General features: G+C 36.2%; 1 protein-coding gene and 1 non-coding gene across 2 annotated transcripts; both read right to left on the bottom strand.

The window, feature by feature from the left end:
* Nucleotides 1-2,025: 2,025 nt before the first annotated feature.
* On the bottom strand, nt 2,026-2,511 carry LOC148771554 (uncharacterized). Its single transcript, XM_088815114.1, has one exon. The coding sequence runs from the start codon at nt 2,473-2,475 to the stop codon at nt 2,026-2,028; it is 450 nt and encodes a 149-aa protein (XP_088671240.1). The 5' UTR covers nt 2,476-2,511.
* Nucleotides 2,512-21,719: 19,208 nt separating this feature from the next.
* On the bottom strand, nt 21,720-21,793 carry TRNAN-GUU (transfer RNA asparagine (anticodon GUU)). The gene has a single exon. It is a non-coding gene; the product is annotated as a tRNA-Asn (tRNA).
* Nucleotides 21,794-22,147: the final 354 nt, after the last annotated feature.

The following is a 22,147-nucleotide window of genomic DNA, read 5'->3' as shown; positions in this document are numbered from 1 at the left end:
TAAAGCACCAAAAATGTCACTGCCCTCCCACTAACCTTCTTGTATACACAAGGTTCCTCCGGGTTCTTCTCAAAATCAAAATCTTTGATAATTGAGTCTTACTTTATGTTCCAACTACGGGATGCTTGTTTCAATCCATAAATTGATCGCTTGAGTTTGCAAACTTTTTGCTCACTTCTAGAAGATATGAAGCCTTCCGGCTGCGGCATGTAAATTTCTTCCTCAATGTCTCCATTAAAGAAAGTGGCCTTCACATCCATTTTCTATAACTCGTAGTCGTACCACGCAACTATGGCCAACAAAATTCTAATGGACTTCAACATTGCAACTGGTGAAAAGGTTTCCTCATAGTCAACACCTTGTCTTTGAGTATATCCTTTTGCTACAAATCTAGCTTTGTAGGTCGACACCTTTCCATCCACCCCAATTTTCTTCTTATAGATCCATTTGCAGCCTACGGAAACTATCATTTGGGTGGATCTACTAAGGTCCATACTTTGTTGAAGTACATGGAGTCCATTTCGGATTTCATGGCATTTAGCCAATGTCCCATTTATGTATCTGATACAACCTCATTGTATGACCTTAGATCTCGTCCAAGTTCAATATGATCTTCATCATTTTCGAGGAGGAATAACCTATCAGACATTTTTTGAACTCTTTTAGATCAGCGTACTGAAGGTTCATGAGGTATATTAGTGGATTGTTGTATTGGCTCTTTTACCGATTACTTATGCTTGAACTTCAGTTTGTGGTTCTTGAACTACTTCAATCTCTATCATGCTGCCTTTTCTATCTGATAGAAACTCCTCTAAAAAGGTGGCATTTCTTGAAACAAACGTTTTTGCTCCCTTGAAATAATAGAATTTGTATCCCATTGAGTCCTCTGGATACCCCACAAAGTAGCACAAGTTGGATCTACAATCTAACTTGTCTCCCATTAATCGCTTCACATAACCAGGACAACCCCATATCTTAATATGTTTGATGTTGGGCTTCCGGGAATGCCAAAGTTCGTATGGTGTGGATTTAACTGCTTTGGTGTTAACCTTATTCAGCAAATACGCGGCAATGCGAAGTGCGTGACCCAAAAAGTATGCTGGTAAGTTAGTGAACCCCATCATGGAACGAACCATGTCTAACAAAGTTCTGTTCCGACGTTTAGAAACTCCGTTTAATTGAGGAGTTCCAGGTAGAGTCTATTGAGATTGTATTCCATTCTCTTTTAGATAATCAATGAACTCGATACTTAAGTATTCTCCATCACGATTGGATCGTAGTTTCTTAATACTTCGTCTGATTTGTTTTTCAACTTCGTGTCTAAAATCTTTGAACTTTTCAAAAGTTTCAGACTTGAACTTCATTGAGTGCATGTACCCATACCTTAAATAATCATCAGTAAAGATAGCGAAGTAGTTAAAACCACCATTCGCACTAACACTTAGTGGACCACATACGTTTGTATGGATCAAATCAAAAAGACCTTCGGCTCGCTCCATCTTCCCCTTGTAGCGTGACTTGGTCATTTTCCCTTTAAGGCAGGATTCACAAGTTTATACTGATTTCACGTCGTCCAAAGTGACCAATCCTCCACTAACAAATTCGTCCATCCTTCTTAAAGAGACACGACTTAATCTAGTGTGCCAAAGTTGTGCAGGGTTTTGATCTGTCTCCTTACGTTTTGCTGATATAACGTTAACGGGTATTTTGCTTGGATTTTGTTCATATATATATTGTTTAATAGTCATCCCTTGCAAATCACATTTTCATTCTTGTGTATAATGCAAAACAAATTTCCAAAAATAAAAGTAAAACCTTCAATATCCAAAACAGGAATAGAAACAAGGTTTTGAATGAGAGACGGAACAAAATAAACAATCTTCCAAAACAATAGGAAAACTAGAATCCAAAATATTTAAGTAAATAGTCCCAATGGCTTCAACAACAACGCTTGCTCCATTCCCCATCCTTAGGTAGGTCTCACTCGCTCTAAGCTTTCTACTTCTTGTCATTGGCTGCATATCATTACATAGATGTGAGCCACAGCCTGTGTCCAATACCCAAGAAGAAGAATTTATAGACAAATTTACATGAATGAAATACGTACCCTTTCTTTTCACATTGATGGCAAGCATCATCAACCTGTTTGTTGATTTTTGCTTTAGGACCCCCATTACCTTCACCCACTTCAAACTTGTTTTTTGAGAAGGGAACTCTTTCTTTTCTCTTCTTTTGGAAACAAATCTTCTTTCCAGAAGTGGCAGCAACGAGAACCGATTTCTCTTTCTTGATGGTGGACTCAAAACTGACCAACATTTTCATTAACTCATCCAAAAGAGGATCAAGCTTGTTCATGTTGAAGTTCACTATGAACGATTCATAGGAACTTGGGAGGGACAACAAGATCAAATCGAATGATAGCTCGGTTGGGAGGGTGACGTCGAGGTTCACTAGCTTTTCAAGGAGAGTGATCATCTTGAGACAGTGCTCGTGGACCGAAGCCCCTTCGCGTAGTCTTGCAGTGGTCAACTCCTTGGTAGTTGCGTACCTAGACGCCTTAATATTCTCACTATACATGCTATCAAGATGAGACTTGATGTGAAAAGCATGCAAGTGAGACTCATATTTCCTCGCAAGCGCCGGCTCCATAGATGCTATCATGTAGCACCTAGCATGAGTGTCGTCCTTCTTCCAACCTTAATAAGTCTCTTTTTCAGCATCAGTCGCAGTGTAGGTATAGAGGCCAGAGGCCTCTCTTCGAGCACATAGAGACGCCCCTCAACAATGAGCACAAGTTTTAGACTACGTAACCAATCGAGGTAGTGTGGGCCATTGAGTTTTTGGTCGAGGATTGAGATTATGGAATCTTAGACATGATTATGTGAGAAGTTAAATATGAAGATTATTAGACATTCGTTAATTGTTCTCCCACTAATTAAATACTTGGACTTTTATTAGTTAATTGTTCTCCCACTAACCTCTAGTAAACAAACGAGAAAACCGATTTTTTTTAATGGGCTTTAGGTCCAATGGACAAATATAACTCGTAGTTAATCTAGCCCGATTACATTTGTCCAAAGGTAGATCACAATCAATCATATCATGTACATGATCCTAAAGTATTTTTCCTCACACTTGATAATGAACTAAGTTAAACTCGCGAATTCAAAATCTTCATGCGTCAAATCTAACCTACCAAACAAAGATGCTCATATAACTAATTATACCAAACTAATGCAGCTCCTAATTAATCTAGCCGATCACGTTAATCTAGTATAACCCTTTCTATGGCTGCATTCATCATTACGTCAATTAAATTACAGCTTACCTTACAATAGCACTCCCCACTTGCACGGCTTACTGCACTATTGCAAGGGGCTACACATAATTCAACCGTTGGTAGAAGGAAAGAAAATTTTTAACATATTGGTTTTTCTTTATACCTTGAAATAATTCTTAATAAAATTAAGAATGAGGGAATTTTAGAAAATGTTTTATCTCATTAGAAGGTTTAGAATGGCCGATGTGATTCCGTTATAGATGCTATAACAAAACTTCGTAAAAAAATATCTCGAGAAATCTATGAAGATAGAATTCGGTCTCAAGAAGCAACATCTATGTTCTCTAAAGGAAAACGGAAACGCATATTGTTCTAAGAGGAACATATGACCTAATCTTATAATTGATTACATTAATTAATTATCGGGTTTTTCAAAATAATTACGGGATCTCAATTAGCATAAATCAATTAAATACTATTCAGGTTCTAATAATTAAGTTGAAGTATAATCAATATTATACATATACATGTGTTCTATTAATTAAAACCAGTTTAACGATTTTAAATTAATTAATTAATCTAACACCTATTTACTCAAGTAGTTGATTGTTGAATCAATTATCTAATTAGGTTTAGTTGAAAATAATTTTCAAAAAATTAAAATCAATTTGTTTTAAGTTTAGTTTAAGAAATGTGAAATAAAACTTTATTTTTTTAATTTTTTTAATTTTTTAATTTTTTTTTTTATTTTTGAACCGGTCCGGTCTGATCAGTCTGACCGCTTCAGACCGAAATGGTCCGGCCCAGCTGGCCAAATCAGCGAGTCGAGTTAGTCAGACCGAGAACCGCTCGGACTGATCTGATTCCACGTCGATTCGGTCAGTTGGATCGAAAAGAACCGTCGGATCGGTCGGTCCGGCCGGTTCGATCCGGGTAAAATAAAAACAACATTTTTTTAATTTTATTTCAGATCCGGTTTTCCAATTTAAAACAATTTTAAAGCTCGAAAAATTCTAAAAACAATATTTCAAAAATATTTTAAACCTTAAAACCACCCAATTAAATAATACAACAATTACAATTTTTTATAAATTCAAGCATGCATTAAAACAAGCAATATATATTAATGCAATTAATTGCGCAACGAGCTATGATACCACTGTTGGGAATCGGGCACGTGTACGGATCAAAAATAAAAATTTTATATAAAAAACATATTTTAAATATAATTATGTGCACAATTTTAGCAATTAATTGCATATCTTATCGCTTACATCGCAAATTACAAACATATATACATATAATTAATTTGCTATCGAAAATCACATGACATGCTCGCAGTAAATCACATAACATACATGAAACAATTATACATAATCGATCAAGTAATAAACATACTGGCCTAGGGCTGTCCATGGGCCGATTTTACCCACCAACCAACCCATATTCGACCCATATTTTTTCATGGATAATCAACCATCAACCAATCCATTCAATTTGGGGATGATATCAACCAACTCATGTATAGTTGGGTCGATAATGGTTTATAATATGCTAAAAAGTTGGTTAGTCGGGTAATATCGGCCAACCAACTTTATTTATTATTTATTAATTTTTATTGCTTATCTAATATTGACTAAACTCAAAACACATAAACCTATTTATGAAGATTAACTATTTTGAAGTATTGAATTCTTGTTCAGTTCATGCTAATTGAGAAACACATAAAATTTGAATATGTTGCTTCGTATTTTGGATTTTTTTTATTTATGTTGAATTATTTTAATTTTACGACACGTGAAATGTAATATTTGAATTTATTATAATATCGTTTGAACTATTTATGTTTAATTGCAAAACATATAGCTTATAATATTTTAATTTCTTTTATTAAATATTGTTGAACTAATTATTAATTGTAATAATATAATACTGTTGTAATTAAATATTTAACAAAGTTGGATGTCAACCAACATCCAATCCATCTAAGTTAGGTCGATAACAGTTTTCAATATTTACCATTGTTTGTTAGTTGGGTTGGGTTGGTTTTATTTCCGGTAATCAACCAACTCAACCCACGGACAACCCTACATACTGCAAATAACAACATTCTAATCAATCATATTAATATAATGTACTAATTATTATGAGATCCGAAATTACATCTTGAAGCGTGAGGCGAACTATCGGAATCGAAGAAAACTGCCACGGAAACCAACTCGTGCAGTTGGGATAAGCGGTGGCGAGGGACGCGTGGGGCAGCGGCGGCGCGTGGAGATCACGCGTTTTCTTCAGGCGGCGCGTGAGGGCACGTGCGGCAGAGGCTCAGCGGCGGGGTCACGGTGATTCGACTCCTTCGTCTTCCTCCTCTCGGATTTCACCTCGTATACCAAATCCAACTGTTACGTGGCACTAGACACGCAATAGTCAGTATAAACGGAAGAATAAAACAAGGAAAGAGGCTACCGAATATCGGGACGACGCGTGAGGGCCGAATTCCAGGGACGGCGGCGGCGAACTCCTGGAGGAGGGCAGCGAACGTTAGTGTGGAGCGGCTAGGCTTTCTCTCTTTTGTGCAAGACCTATAAATCTTGTATTTATAGTGTCTTGTATACAAGCCCTAACAGGATTAATTTGGACCGGGCCCAACCACTTAAACTCGTTAGTTTTTCTTTGCTCGTTTCTCACAAACCAATGATCGAAAAATCATAACAATTATATTTTTCATAATCACTGAAACGTCCTCGTCGAGAATGCCAAATCTCAATTTTCAATTTCTAAAACTGGAAACCCAAATTTAGTAAACCTGCTAAATTTGGAAACTTCCCAATTTAGAAAGTTCACTAAGATAATCGCCTAGTTCTTTCCCTTTCTTTATTCTCATTCATAATTCCCAATTATGAATGTGGGACTCAATCGTATTGACTTCCAATCATGCAAAGATCAAACATTTTTATCTTTGACCGTTTATTAAATGAATTCAAGTACACTAAGTAGTGTGACCCTCGATGGTTCATGTGTAAGGTAGTCGTGGGCCCACAACCCTTTGTGGTTTAAATTCGTCCCTAGAGTTATAATCAAGTTGAAGCTCGTTTCAACTTAATCACCCAACGAATCAAGATTGATTTTTTTTAATCGAACTAGACATTGAATTACGCAACTAACTGATTTACGGTTAAACCAGTTCAATCGAGTTTAACTAGATTTTATTCCATATTGATTCTGAGTAAATTTAAAGTGATTTTCTTGTAAAAATACATTTAATAAATATATTAAAGGTTAAACATCAATTTGATTTAGACCCTCTAATTAATATAGTTAATCATCAACATTAAAAAAATAAAAGGAGTAAAATGAATATTACAGTATTGCGTCTAGCAACTATGCATCATGATTCCCTAGATACAAATGAAGAGTCGGCAAGAACCGTGTGATATAGTTAACGTACACTATGATCCCTTTGATACATATGTCCCAACTGAACTAGAGGCATTAGTTCATGGAGACCTCATTTATAGTTCAATAATTGTGCGATCGTTCTAAGTGTTGTAATCAGTACGTGCATGACTTAGAGAATCACATTCCCTAATCATCACTTAGTGAGCTCTGGCCAGAGACTTGATGATTACGAACTATGAGAACACACAAGACATCCAAGACTATTCTAGCGATCGAATCCCCGATTACAGTGCACACATCCCACTAGATTTCGGACTGCACGAACACTGGCCCTTGGGGCGATCATCGGTGGAACTCAGGGACAGGTCACGATACATCTGGTCCTCTAGTGAAGTCACAGTGATGTCAGGGTCTTGAGGACTAATGATGTACAACTATATCATAGAGATCTCTACTCGATTATTTATAACCACTTGGAGATTTCTAGGATGAGGGAGTTCAGTGAACTCATTAAATTATGAGCACCATTTATGTATGCCAATATCACAATACCGTTTACTAATGAGACGCAGTACACATACACTAAGTGCTAGTCTCTAATGGGAAATGCCGATATCCTCATTGGTGGTGTAGCCCGTTGACTAGGAACATGGTTTAACAGTTATATTAGTTAAGTAAATATCTCATGATCCTACTAGATCAAATATAAGTAATTATAATAACTGTAAGGACTATATATATGCTTATGCAAGGGACAAAGATATAGAATGCCAAAAGGTGTTTTATCATTAATACAAAAAATGATTATTTATTACAAGAATAAATGAAAGACCACATCAACAAGTTGGCTTGTTGGTCGCCTACTCTAACACAACATTTATAATTGTGAATTATGAATGAGAATGGAAAAGAAAAGAACTAGGCGACGATTTTAGTGAACTTTCTAAATTGGGAAGTTTCCTAATTTAGCAGGTATACTAAATTAGAGTTTCCAGTTTTATAAATTGGACATCGAGAATTGGCACTCATATCGATGAGGAAGTTTCGTAATTTCGAAAATATAATTGTGATATTCTTCCGATCATTGGTTTGTGAGAAACGAGAAGAGAAACATTAACGGGCTTAAGCTGTTGGGCCCGGTCCACTTAAGCCTGTTAAGGTTTGTGTAGAAGACACTATAAATACAAGATTAATAAGTCTTGCACACATAAGAAAAACACTAGCCGCTCCCTCTCTCTCCCCAGCTCGCGGTCGCCGCCTCTCCGTCGAATCTTGCCGCTGCCATCGTCGGTCGTCGCCCCCACGCGCCGCTGCCGTTGATTGGTAGTCCATTTATTCTAAATTTTGCGTGTCTAGTGCTACGTGATTGTAGAACTCAGTACACGAGGTAAAATTCAAGAGGAGGAAGACAAGGGAGTCGGATCGCCGCAGCCCCGCCGTCGAACCGCCGCTTACCGCGCGTCCGACACCGCTGCTCCACCAGGCTTTACAGATTGGTTTCCGGGACAATACACTCTGGTTTAATCTTCACCTCACGCTTCAAGAGGTAAAATTTGAATCCATTAATGATAGATTATTGTAATTATTAATTACGCTTAATAGTGATTTGCGATTTTTCACATGGATTTTTATAATGAATGATTTCGTGAGTTATTTGTTACATGATCTGTGATTTCATGCGAGCATATTACGTGTTTTAATCAAAGCAAATTTATAATATTCATGTATGTTTTAATTTGTGCTCGAAGCAAAAAGGTACACATTAATTGCTAAATTGTGCACGTGTTTATATGTTAAAACCTTTTTTTATAATATTTTAATTTTCCATTGCGTACATGTGGCCGATACCCAATAAAGATTAACAGTTAATCTCTGACCGTTTACTCAAGGAATTCATGTACACGAGAAGTGTGACCCTCGATATTTCAGGTGTAAGCTAGTCGTGGACTCACAACACATTGGGGTTTAAACTCGTCCCTAGAGTTATAATTAAGATGAAGTTAATTTCAACTTAATTGGCAAAGGAATCAAGATTGGCATCTAGCAACTACGCGTCATGATTCCCTAGATACAAATGAAGTGCCTACAAGAACCGTGTGATGTAGTTAACGTACAGTACGATCCATTCGATACATATGTCCCGATTGAACTAGAGGCATTGGTTTACCGAGACCTCATTTATAGGTCATTAACTGGATGAACGTTCTTAGTATTATATAATTGGTTTGTGTATGACTTAGAGAAACACATTCCCTAATCATCACACAATAAGCTATGGCCAGACACTCAAAGACCACAATCACAAGTTAGCTTGTTGGTCACATACTCTAACAAAACTTTGGTATGTGAAGACGCCACAATCAATTACAAAAGATTGATTGATAAGTCGGCGTGAAAGCATGGAATCCTCCGACATGTTCAAAATTTTCTTAAAGAAGAGAGAATAATCTCAATTTATTAAACAAAATCCGTCCATTAAATTAAGCCAAATCGGCAACCTATTTATAAGACCTAAAAAGTCTCATTTTTCACAAGGAAAATGACTACCTAAACTATAATAAGGAAACTTATAAATAAGCAAATCATAACCATAAAAGAACTCTAAAATAATAAAAACATACATTCTAAAGAAAGCCGTGCATAACTAAATTAAATAACTTGATCTTCAAGTCGACTTCCTGATCACCCTTGATTCGCTTAGAAAATTTGGTTGTGCACGTGCATGCACTTGAAGCTCGATTTAAACATTGTTCCACTTCGAATCTTTCTCCACTCAACACATGATGATTCTAAATAACATATAATGTTTCACAGTAATGTAACCATTTACTATTATAGAATGAACACTTAAACATGAATCACATTTAAGATATAATATATCAATTTTAATCATGTTCATTAATCATATAAAAATAGAGATAAATAGGTTAAAGAAAAAAATAAATCATATAAAGAGATAAACATTAAATAATAAAATTCGCAAGAAGGAGGGGCCGAACCTCCGACCTTCCGATCTTCCGATTTATGCGATTAACAATAACATAAAAGCACATAAGGTGATCAAGTTCATGCACTTAATAAAACAAGTAGAAGAAATAATCCGGAATTAAAACTTGCATAAAATCATGGAATTGAGTTCATAAATCCCACATAGGGTTCAAAATAACATCCTAGAAATAAAAGAGTTAGCTACTCATGATTAAAGTAAAAACAAAATAATAATTCATCAAAAGATAAACTATGCTTGTAGTCTTCGTTCTTCGTCTTCGTTATTGCTTATTTGCTCTTGAAATTACGTAAAAGATTGATGCACAATTGTGTGCTTGACTCAGTCTTATAAAGGGTGAAAAAATTAGTGAAGAAGGTAGTTTCCTTGTGCAATTAGAATTCCTTTATTGTGCTTCTATGCCTTCTCGGAAGGCCGTCGGGATTTTCAGCTATAATTCCAGACGGCCATCTCAATTCCAGAGACTTGATTCTTCAACAGATGAAATTCAGAAGGCCGTATGAGATTCAAGTGTATTTCTCGGAAGACCGTCTGGGCTATAATTCTTCAAATTTTTGACTCCTTCACTTTTCACCCATATTTTCTCCAAAATTGCAGTTTTGACCCCCTGTTTATCCAATTCATCAATATGTACCTAAAACACAATAAATCAATATTTTTAAGCACCAATTATCAATAAAATTCACTAAAAGTTCCAATTAAAAGATATGATTAAGTGTAAAAATATACACTTAACAGTTTCACTTAGTACGGGCTCTATTTTTAGAGTTTTAGGATTCTCTAAATGGCGTTACAACTCACAATGATCATCTCATATTTGTGAGGTAAATAAAGTTAATCTTGTATACACCATGTGATATGTGGGAGATAATTATGCACCTCTCATCCAATGCCCAATAAAGATCTTACGGTAAAGAATAATGCAAAAGGTTCCCTATGCTGTCAGCTTTGGGAAATTATATGCACACTTCGGTATGTACGCAATTCGGTTAAATCGTACATAAACTTAGGCAGATATTTAAATAATCCTTTAAAGTGGATATTTGAATATAAAAAAGGGTTATACAATAATTATAGAGAACATAGGGTCATATATGCTCATTTATCGAAATCAGTTCATTTGGGAGAACATTTGGTTTTTTGATTTCGAGTTTGTATAATGCTTGTGCATTATAGATCCATTAAATGTATACCTAATTAAAAGAGAATTTAAGTACGTGTGTTTATCCAACATGCAAAAAATCTTTTAGCAACGGTAATCAGTTTATAAAAGCATCTTATTTTGTAATATACAGAGTGGATAGGTGTCTATAAAATACGTCGATATAAGCTCCATTATGTGTGCACACTAAGGATGTCAACCAAAAGGTTCCATGAGTATATTGCTCATGTATTTAAGGATATTCGGTTTTAGTGGGAGTTTATAATAAATGTGTTCTTTTGGCATAGACACAATTTTTGGGTTATTTCGGATTAAGGATACTCTAAGGATAATTTCTGCAGAAATAAGGTTTTGTTTAATTCACACTCTGATTTGTTAAGGTTTGATCTCATTAAGGAGGACCAATTGGAAATAGGTATGTTAAAGTCACATTGCATGACATTTCCATGTTACACATCCACATTTTAATCTATGTCATTCAATTGTGTTGATATTGTGACCATTGTTGGGTCCCGTTATGACTAATGTGAACGAAGGCCCCTGTGATTCAGTGTTAGCATCATTGATGGACGAGATTGGTTATAGACACAATTCAGTAATGACAGCAAAGTTGAGCTCAAAAGTTATTTATGCAACCTATAATTATAAAGTTACACATACAGTACAAATGGGAGATTGTTGGATCATTAATCCAACATTGGACTTATATGTGAAATATTATGTGTTGCAAGACTGTCACGTAAGGTTAAGCCTGTTAAAGTGATCAACTAAGGTTTATCTGGATTAGGCTTTAATGTGTCTAATAGGGTGTGTGCCTTTAATGTGTAGAGACATTAGGGTAAGTTTATTACGGGCTAAAATAAAATTACACAACATTGCCCATTAGGTTATCTTTATATATTGGTCATGGTCCCCGGATCACAAGTACGAATTCCATTCTCTATGTATTCCATCGGCATACAGAAAACAAAGAGAAGTCTAAAGGGTTCTCGGGTTCGGATGTACATGATGATCTGGAAGATCTATGATCGTTTTATATCAATTCCACGAATGACTTATGGAGTAAGGCACGCTTCCGATTTATGTTTATGGACAATATTCTTGTTGATTCAGCAGGACAGTTCCATGGGATTTATTCAAGTTTATTCCAACTAGTGGTATCAGAGCTGACCATGTCTAGAATCATCAAGTTTATTCAAGTTTATTCGCTCGTGCGGCCTGTCTTGTTGAACGACATAGTTGGAAGGAATTATGAATAGATTTGGTGAGAATTGGATGAGAATCCAACCCCCAAACTTGGTTGGATCAATTCATCGAACACCTTGTGGGCGTGCTTGGAAGAGTTAGATTTTTTAGAATTTGGTTCGATTCTCTAGCCTCCCTATCCAATATCAACATAATTATACGAATTGGAGAATTTTTGATTGAATTGTGTGTGTGAAATTGATGAATTTTGGAAGAGAAATTCGAAAATTCAAAAATTGTGGTGTGGGAGTTTGAGAGAAAGAAGGAGAAGAGTTTGAGATATAATGGGGAATAAATCTTATTTTTCCTTTTTTTAATACGCCCCTTAATTATTTCGGACGGCCGTCTCAAAATGTACACTAATTTTCGGACGATTGTCTAAAAAGCAGAGACTTGATTTTCAAGTCTCTGAATTTCAGACGGCTGTCTGAGAATCTGTATAGCAATTCGGACGCTCGTCTCGCGATTATGCTCCTCCCTGGAATTCAGACGGCGGACTGAAAATAAAGGCATATTTTCGGACAGCTGTCTCACATGCAGTGATGCTGAGTCTGGCCTTCTGTTTTCCAGACGGCCGTCTGGGATTTTGCTTGCATTTTCGGACGGCCGTCTGGCCCTCCTGATCGCAATTCCGACCATAAAAATAAGAAATCAAATAAATTAATTAGAATGGATGCCTATAAACATAAAAATAAAAACATAAAATTAAAGAAAAATAAGAAAAACAATAAAGCTCGGGTTGCCTCCCGAGAAGCGCTAAGTTTAAAGTTTTCAGCCGGACGTTGCTTCTTTAGTTTCAAGCAAAAGTGACCGAAGTCACTTGGCAATCTTTACTCGCTTCCCAATAAGGTTTTATCCGGCTCTGTTCCACGATAAACGTACTATTTGAATCTCGCTCCTTTATCTTGACTACTTCGTGAGGAAGAATCTCTTGGACAATAAACGGCTCAGACCACTTTGATTTGCGCTTCCTTGGGAATAACCAAAGACGGGATTCGCACAATAACACCAATTTTCCTTTGTGCAATTTCCCTTTGACTTTATCCTTACGACCCCAATAGCTTGAATCTTCCTTCTCTCGTGGCTTGCTCGATTCTTTGGGTGGCAACATTCTCCTTGCACTTTCATCGTCGTTAATACCCCAAATCTTATGATTTTCTCTCGGAGAAGTTGAAATTGAGTCCACAAAATAAACTTGCTCCGTTCGACTCCCGTTATCGACATCATCTCCTGCACTCAAGAATGCTGGATCGCCGAGTTTTTGTGGAAGGGGTCGTGTAAGAATTGCACTTCATTTCTCCCTGAGTTGGATCATCTCGTTCCCTTGCAATTTCTTCCCCTTTGTCATGAGATCCTTGAGGAATTTTACCCATTTTGGCATCTTTTGAAGTGCTTCGATGATAGGAATATTTATGCGAATTTCCTTAAACTTGTCCAAAAAACCTTGGTATTCGGCATCGAGCTTCTTCATTAGAAAATTTTGTGGATATGGAATTGATGGGGCTCGTGTAATCACTATTGATGGCGGTTCTTCTTGAATTGATTCCTTTTCCTCAATCACTTTCGGCTTCTCGATTACCGTATTTCTCTTCTCCTTTCGTGGGGCTTCCTCCAATTGCTTATCATTATTTAAGGTGATTGCTTGGCACGTCTCGACCTCGATCTTTTTCGTTTGCAATCTTTGGGGGTATGGGTTCGGTTCCACCCATTCGGCTACAGTGACTTGCGGCTTAATTTCAATTTCTTTTTTTTCTTCGATCTTGAAATAGATAGCTTGGCAAGTATCGAACTTTTGCTTTCGAGGATCTTCCGTATTTGATGGCAATGCCCCTCTCGGATGGTTCTCTTGATTCAATTCTTGTTGTGCCAATTGAGTCTCCAAATTTCGCAGCGAGGCTTGAGTAGCGGTAATAAATTGGGCCAACATCTCATCAGTGTTTGATTTTTGGGCCGCTGGATTGTTGCCTTGATAGCTTTGTTGAGGAGGGGCTTGATTTTGAAATTGACCTTGAGGTCTTTGATACCCTTGGCCTTGTTGATTTCCTCCGTATTGCCCTTCTGATCTCCACCCTTGATTTTGGAATTGGCGAGGCGCATTGTTGACGTAGTTGAGCGATTCCACATCTTATTAGCATTGGAGCGTGTAATGATTTCCACCGCAAAGTTCACAACATGGAGAATCTACGGCTTGAACTTGTTGTGGTGGGTTTGCTTTGATGTGCTGTAGGAGCAGTTGATTTGGTTGAGCAATTTAGGTCATTTGAGCTTGAAGGGACGTAATTGCATCTAATTCCAAAACTCTGGGAACCTTTTAGGCACCACTAACCGTCCTTCGCCTTGATTTGGCAAACCGGTTCTGCGCAATTTGATCTAGCATAATAAATGCATCCGGTATCGATTGACTCGTAAAGTTACCCCCGGTTGATGCATCTAAGACGGTTCTCGCATTCTCGTTAATTCCTTGGTAGAAGATGTGGATTTGCCGCCATTGCTCCACTCCATGTGTTGGACACTGCCTCAAAAGGGTTTTAAATCTCTCCCACGCCTCGAATAATGCCTCCCCTTGATCTTGGACGAAATTATGAATTTCTCGTCGTATTCTCTCGTCCTTCTCGGGTGAGCTGTAAACTATCATAAAAAGGTTTATGAGTTGAGGCCATGACGAGATAGAGTGGGGGGCTTGGGACATCAACCACTGGCGAGCTCTTCCTTGTAGGGAGTGTTTGAGGATAATTAATTTGGAGCGCCTCTTGGGAAACTCCGTTTTGATGATGGGAATTACAGGTATCGAGAAAATTGACAATGTGAAGATGTGGGTCTTCACTTGCCAATCCACTAAATAGCCCGTTATTTCGGAGCATTGTCAAAAGGCCTTGCTTGATCTCAAAATTGTGCGCCTCAATGGGTGGATATTGGATTCTCGGGCGGAATCCGTCAAGAGTCGGGATTATATGGTCCTGAAGTGCCCGTGGCCTAACTGCTGGTTGAAATGGAAGTCAATGGGGTTGGTCTTGGACGTGAATTCCATTCGCATCGAGTAAACGACCCTCTGCGTCTCTGCGTTCTTCGTCCGCCATTATATTATTTGCGCGTTGAAGTCTCCTAGCAGCTCGAAAAGTACGTTCGATTTCGGGATCAAACGGTTCTTTGTCGAGATCGAGCCTCCTACGCATAAAATGGTACCTAAAATAAAAATAAAATTAAAATTAAATGGGTGAATCGAGAAAATATTTGAAATTTAGAGCTAGAATAAAATAAATAATTAAAATATTCCCCGGCAACGGCGCCAAAAACTTGTTGGGTGTAATACCTACACGCAAGTGCACGTATCATACAACTAATAAAGTGGATTTTAAGTCCAAGTATCGATCCCACAGAGAATATTTAATTATCTAATCCTAGACGCTAAATTCTACCAATTGTTGTCAAGCCCACCCTACACAGTCGACTTTAGAGAAAATTAAATAAATTAAACTAAACATTTAAAGCAAATTAAACAGACAAAAACAAGAAACAAATAAAAACGAAGATTGATCAGAGAAAGCAAGCCTAGGATTTTATTCTTCCCCCTATGTGATTATTACTCCCCCAATTCCTTCAATTATGCGAGTAATTAACTCAGATTATTAACCTCAGATGCTAGTTTAATCATAACCCGCTTTCGCGTGTATTACGATTCTAATACTCTAGATTCAATTACTGTATTCCTAGAACACAACATTAAGCATAAATCTTAATAATGGATACCTAAGAGATTAACTATATTCATATGTTAATACCACAAAGGCTCTTCTACCACATTTCTAATTATTAACCCGATCTTCCTATTCATGCGATTAACAATAACATAAAAGCACATAAGGTGATAAAGTTCATGCACTTAATAAAACAAGTAGAAGAAATAATCTGGAATTAAAACTTGCGTAAAATCATGGAATTGGGTTCAGAAATCCCACATAGGGTTCAAAATAAAATCATAGAAATAAAAGAATTAGCTACTCATGATTAAAGTAAAAACAAAATAATAATTCATAGAAAGATAAACTATGCTTGTAGTCTTCAAATTCTTTGTCTTCGTTATTGCTTCTTTCCTCTTGAAATTGCGTAAAAGATTGATACTCAATTGTGTGCTTGACTTAGTCTTATATAGGGTGGAAAACTTGGAGAAGAAGGTAGTTTCCTTGTGCAATTAGAATTCATTTACTGTGCTTCTACGCCTTCTCGGACGGCCGTGGGGATTTCCAGCTGTAATTCCAGACGGCCATCTCAATTCCAGAGACTTGATTCTTCAACAGATGAAATTCAGAAGGCCGTATGAGATTCAAGTGTATTTCTCGGACGACCGTCTGGGCTATAATTCTTCAAATTTTTGACTCCTTCACTTTTCACCCATATTTTCTCCAAAATTGCAGTTTTGACCCCCTATTTATCCAATTCATCAGTTTGTACCTAAAACACAATAAATCAACATTTTAAGCACCAATTATCAATAAAATAGACTAAAATTTCCAATTAAAAGATATTATTAAGTTTAAAAATATACACTTAACAGTTTCACTTAGTACGAGCTCTATTTTTAGAGTTTTAGGATCCCTAAATGGTGTTACAATGATTATCTCATATTTGTGAGGTAAATAAAGTTAATATTTGTATATACCATGTGATATGTGGGAGATAATTCTGCACCTCTAATCCAATGCCCAATAAACATCTTACGGTAAAAAAGAATGCAAAAGGTTCCCTATGCTGTCAGCTTTGCGAAATTATATGCACACTTCGGTATGTACGCATTCGGCTAAATCGTACATAAACTTAGGCAGATATTTAAATAATCATTTAAAGTGGATCTTTGAATATAAACAAAAAGGTTATACAGTAATTATAGAGATCATAGGGTCATATATGTGTTGGGAATCGGACACGTGTACGCAGCGGAAAACAAAAAATTTATGCGAATTAAACGAATTTAACACACATAAACACATGCCCGATAATTGAAAACAATTAATTGTGTTCCTTTGCGCTTCCAGCGAAATTAAAAACAACATACATGCTTAATTACTTAATCGAAATTAAATCAATTACCATGCTCGCGTTTAAATCAGATAATCATGCTCGCAGTAAATAAACAATTTCATGTAGTCACATAAAATCATACAATTATCTTACTTAAACGAGCATGCATATTATAATTTAAACGTAACCGAATCTAACGACGATGGATTCGAAAGTTTACCTCTTGAAGCGTGAGGTAGACGCACTAAGCAAAGCTAGATTGCCACGGAAACCAATCCGTGCAATCCGGGGCAGCAACGGCGATGCAGCAGCGGTGAAGATCCGAGCTACGGCGGCGCGTGTGGTTCACGCGCTGACTTCGGGCGGCGCGTGCAGGCGCGTGCGTCGTCGGCTCGGTGGTTGCTCCTCGATTCTTCGAACTTCGATCTTCCTCCTCTCGGATTTCACCTCGTATACTTCGATTTACTAACACGTGGCACTAGACACGAAGTAGTTAGAATAACGGAAGAATAGAAAGGAGAAAGAATTACCAAAAGGGATCGGCCAAGGGGTGGCCGATTCCGGCGAACGGCGGTGTTGGCCGCGGGGGGAGAACGGCCGAGAGAGAGAGAGAGGGAGCGGCTAGGGTTTTTTCGTGTGTTGTATTATGTGTAAGACTTATAAATCAAGTATTTATAGTGTCTTGCATAAAACCCTAACGGGCTTAAGTTGGACCGGGCCCAACAGCTTAAGTTCGTTAGTTATTTTACTTGCTCGTCTCTCTTAATTCGATGATCGGAAAATTGTAACAATTACATTTTTGGAATCATTATAATGTCCTCATCATTACGAGTGCCAACTCTCGATTTTCAACTTTCCAAAAGTGGAAACCCTAATTCAGTGCACTTTCTAAATTTAGAAACTTCCCGATTTAGAAAGTCTACGAAGATGTTCGCCTATTCTTTTCCTTTTCTTATTCTCATTCATAATTCCAAATTACGAATGTTGGACCCAATCATATTGACTTCCAATCATGCAAAGATAAACCATTTTTACCTTTGACCGTTTATTCAAAGATCTCATGTGCACGAGCAGTGTGACCCTCGATGGTTCAGGTGTAAGCTAGCCGTGGGCCCACAATCCTTTGTGGTCAAAACTCGTCCCTTAGAGTTACGATTAAGATGAAGCTCGTTTCACCTTAATCACCCAAGGAATCGAGATTGGCGTCTAGCAACTACGCGTCATGATTCCCTAGATACAAATGAAGTGCCTGCAAGAACCTTCAGATATAGTTAGCGTACAGTACGATCCCTTCGATTCATATGTCCCGATTGAACTAGAGGCATTGGTTCATCGAGACCTCTTTATTTGTTCAATGACGGTGCGATCGTTCTAAGTGTTGTAATCGTTACGTGCATGACTTAGAGAATCGAATTCTCTAATGATCACTCAGTCAGCTCTGGCCAGAGACTTAGAGAGATTACAAACTATGAGAACACACAGGACATCCAAGACTATTCTAGCGATCGAATCCCCGACTACAATGCACAGACCTCCCACTAGATTTCGGACTGCACGGACACTGGCCCTTGGGATGGTCCTCGGTGGAACTCAGGGACAGATCACGATACAGCTGGTCCTCTAGTGAAGTCACGGTGATGTCTAGGTCATAAGGACTAATGGTGTACAACTATACCATAGATATCTCTACTCGATTATTGGGAACCACTTAGAGATTTCTAGGGTGAGGGAGTTCAGTGAACTCGTCAACTTACGAGCACCCACTTATGCATGCCGATATCACAATACCGTTTACTGATGAGATGCAGTACACATACACTAAGTGCTAGTCTCTTAATGGGAAAGGCCGATATCCTCATTGGTGGCGTAACCTTCGACTAGGAACACGTTCGACAGTTATAATACTTAAGTAAATATCTCACGATCCTAACGATCAATTACTAGTACTTGTAATAACCGTAAGGACTATATCTATGCTTGTGACAAAGGGACAAAGATATAGAATGCCAAGGTGTTTTATCATTAATACGAATAAAGGTTCGTTTATTACCATAATAAATACGAAAGACCACAGCCACATGTTGGCTTGTTAGTCACCTACTCTAACAATATGCTCATTTATCGAAATCAGTTCATTTGGGAGATCATTTAGTTTTTTTGATTTCGAGTTTGTATGATGCTTGTACATTATAGATCCATTTAATGTATACCTAATTAAAAGAGAATTTAAGTACGTGTGTATAGCCAACACGCAAAAACTCTTTTAACTACGGTAATCAGTTTATTAAAGCATCTTATTTTGTAATATACAGAGTAGATAGGTGTCTATAAAATACGTCGATGTAAACTCCATTATGTGTGCACACTAAGGATGTCACCCAAAAGGTTCCATGAGTATATTGCTCGTCTGGGTGTAATATTATTTAAGGATATTTGGTTTTAGTGGGAGTTTATAATAAATGTGTTTTTTTGGCGTAGACACAATTTTTGGGTTATTTCGGATTAAGGATACTCTAAGGATAATTTTTGCAGAAATAAGGTTTTGATTAATTCACACTTTGATTTGTTAAGGTTTGATCTCATTACGGAGGACCAATTGAAAATAGGTATGTTAAGGTCACATTGCATGACATTTCCATGTTACACATCCACATCATAATCTATGTCATTCAATTGTGTTGATATTGTGACCATTGTTGGGTCCCGTTATGACTAATGTGAACGAAGGCCCCTGTGATTCAGTGTTAGCATCATTGATGGACGAGATTGGTTATAGACACATTTCAGTAATGACAGCAAAGTTGAGCTCAAAAGTTATTTATGCAACCTATAATTATAAAGTTACACATATAGTCCAAGTGGGAGATTGTTGGATCATTAATCCAACATTGGACTTATATGTGAAATATTATGTGTTGCAAGACTGTCACGTAAGGTTAAGTCCGTTAAAGTGATCGACTAAGGTTTATCTAGATTGGGCTTTAATGTGTCTAATAGGGTATGGACCTTTAATGTGTGGAGACATTAGGGTAATTTTATTATGGTGATGGGCTAAAATAAAATTACAGATCATAGCCCATTAGGTTATCTATATAGATAGGTCATGGTCTCGGATCACAGGTACGAATTCCATTCTCTATGTATTCCATCGGCATACAGAAAACAAAGAGAAGTCTAAAGGGTTATCGGGTTCGGATGTACATGATGGTCTGGAAGATCTATGATCGTTTTATATCAATTCCACAAATGACTTACGGAGTAAGGTACGCTTCCGATTTATGTTTATGCACAATATTCTTGATGATTCGACATGACGGTTCCATGAGATTTATTCAAGTTTATTCCAACAAAAATTACTTCCATTTATATGCAATGATATGTAAATAGTTCTGACTCGAGTTCATTAATCAAGCATTGTCTTACTCTTCAAAGAACTTTGATAACGAATAAAATTCATCTATAACAAAGCATATATAGCTGAACGAGACATAAGTAATAAAACTATTTGTTTTTTCTGAACACAATAAAATTACACAAATTAATAGAATAAGTACGAATATGTATTATTATATAGGGTAAATTACAATCAACCCTTGAGGTATGGTTAAATTACGAGAAAAAAACCCTCTTGTTTGGATAATTACATCTACCCCTCAACTATGATTTTTTCTTACCCTCCACCCTTATGGTGTCAAATTCGACATAATCATGTAGAATTCGTGGAATATACTCTAGTTTGTACTCGCTTTGAGTAAAAATACAGTTCCTGATGTTTTAAAAATTTGCTTTTTTATTTATATTTTATAAGGATATTTATGTATTATGATCTTACTATTGTTAAACTTTTATTAAGTTATTAGGATATATTTCCATGATGGAGGTATATCTATGTTTAAATATCTTTTTATATATATTTTGAGTATTGATAAATAATATCCATAAATATATTATATTAAATTTTAAAAACCGATTTATTTCCAATTTATCACCCATTAATCACCGTCGCACCGATTAATCGTGAGTCGGTGCCTGACTGTCTCCGACCCGATTACCGCTTTTTACAACCTTGCAATTTATTAATTAAAATTCGTCTATTAAATTAAGCCAAATTGGCAACCTATTTTTAAGACCTAAAAAGTCTCCTTTTTCACAAGAAAAATAACTATTTATCTAAACTATAATAAGGAAACTTATAAATAAGCAAATCCTAACCATAAAAAGAACTCTAAAATAATAAAAACATAATACATTCTAAAAAAAAAAGGGGCATAACTAAATTAAATTACTTGATCTTCAAGTCGACTTCCCGATCACCTTTGTAAATCCGCGTAGAAAATTTGATTGTGCACGTGCAGTCACTTCAAGCACGATTTAAACAATGTTCCAATCCGAATCTTTCTCCACTCAAAACATGATGATTGTAAATAACATTTAATTTGTCACACTAACTTATCCATTTACAATTATAGAATGAACATTTAATCATGAATCACATTTAAGATAAAATATATCAATTATAATCATGTTCATTAACCATATAAAAATCTAGATAAATAGGAAAAAGAAAAAAATCAAATCATATAAAGAGATAAACACTAAATAATAAAATTCGCTAGAAGGGGGGTTCGAACCTCCGACCTTGTGGTTAACAGCCACACGCTCTAACCAACTGAGTTATTCCAGCTTCATATTTTATAATTTGTTTAGTACAAATCACTAAGGGCCCTTTTGCTTTTAGTGAAAATCAGAAGGTATTTTGCTGCCGAAATTGTCCTCAGTAAATAATAATAATAATAATAATAATAATAATAATAATAATAATAATAATAATAATAATAATAATAATAATAATAATAATAATAATAATAATAATAATAATAATAATAATAATAATAATAATAATAATAATAATAATAATAATAATAATAATAATAATAATAATAATAATAATAATAATAATAATAATAATAATAATAATAATAATAATAATAATAATAATAATAATAATAATAATAACTAATAAATAAATAAAAAAATA

The sequence above is a fragment of the Erythranthe guttata genome, chromosome 3, assembly GCF_056151865.1.
Source record: "Erythranthe guttata isolate IM_541 chromosome 3, IM_541, whole genome shotgun sequence".
In the NCBI taxonomy this organism is placed as follows: domain Eukaryota; kingdom Viridiplantae; phylum Streptophyta; class Magnoliopsida; order Lamiales; family Phrymaceae; genus Erythranthe; species Erythranthe guttata.
Note: the sequence above shows the minus strand (reverse complement) of the source record. Positions and strands in the feature narration are given on the sequence as shown.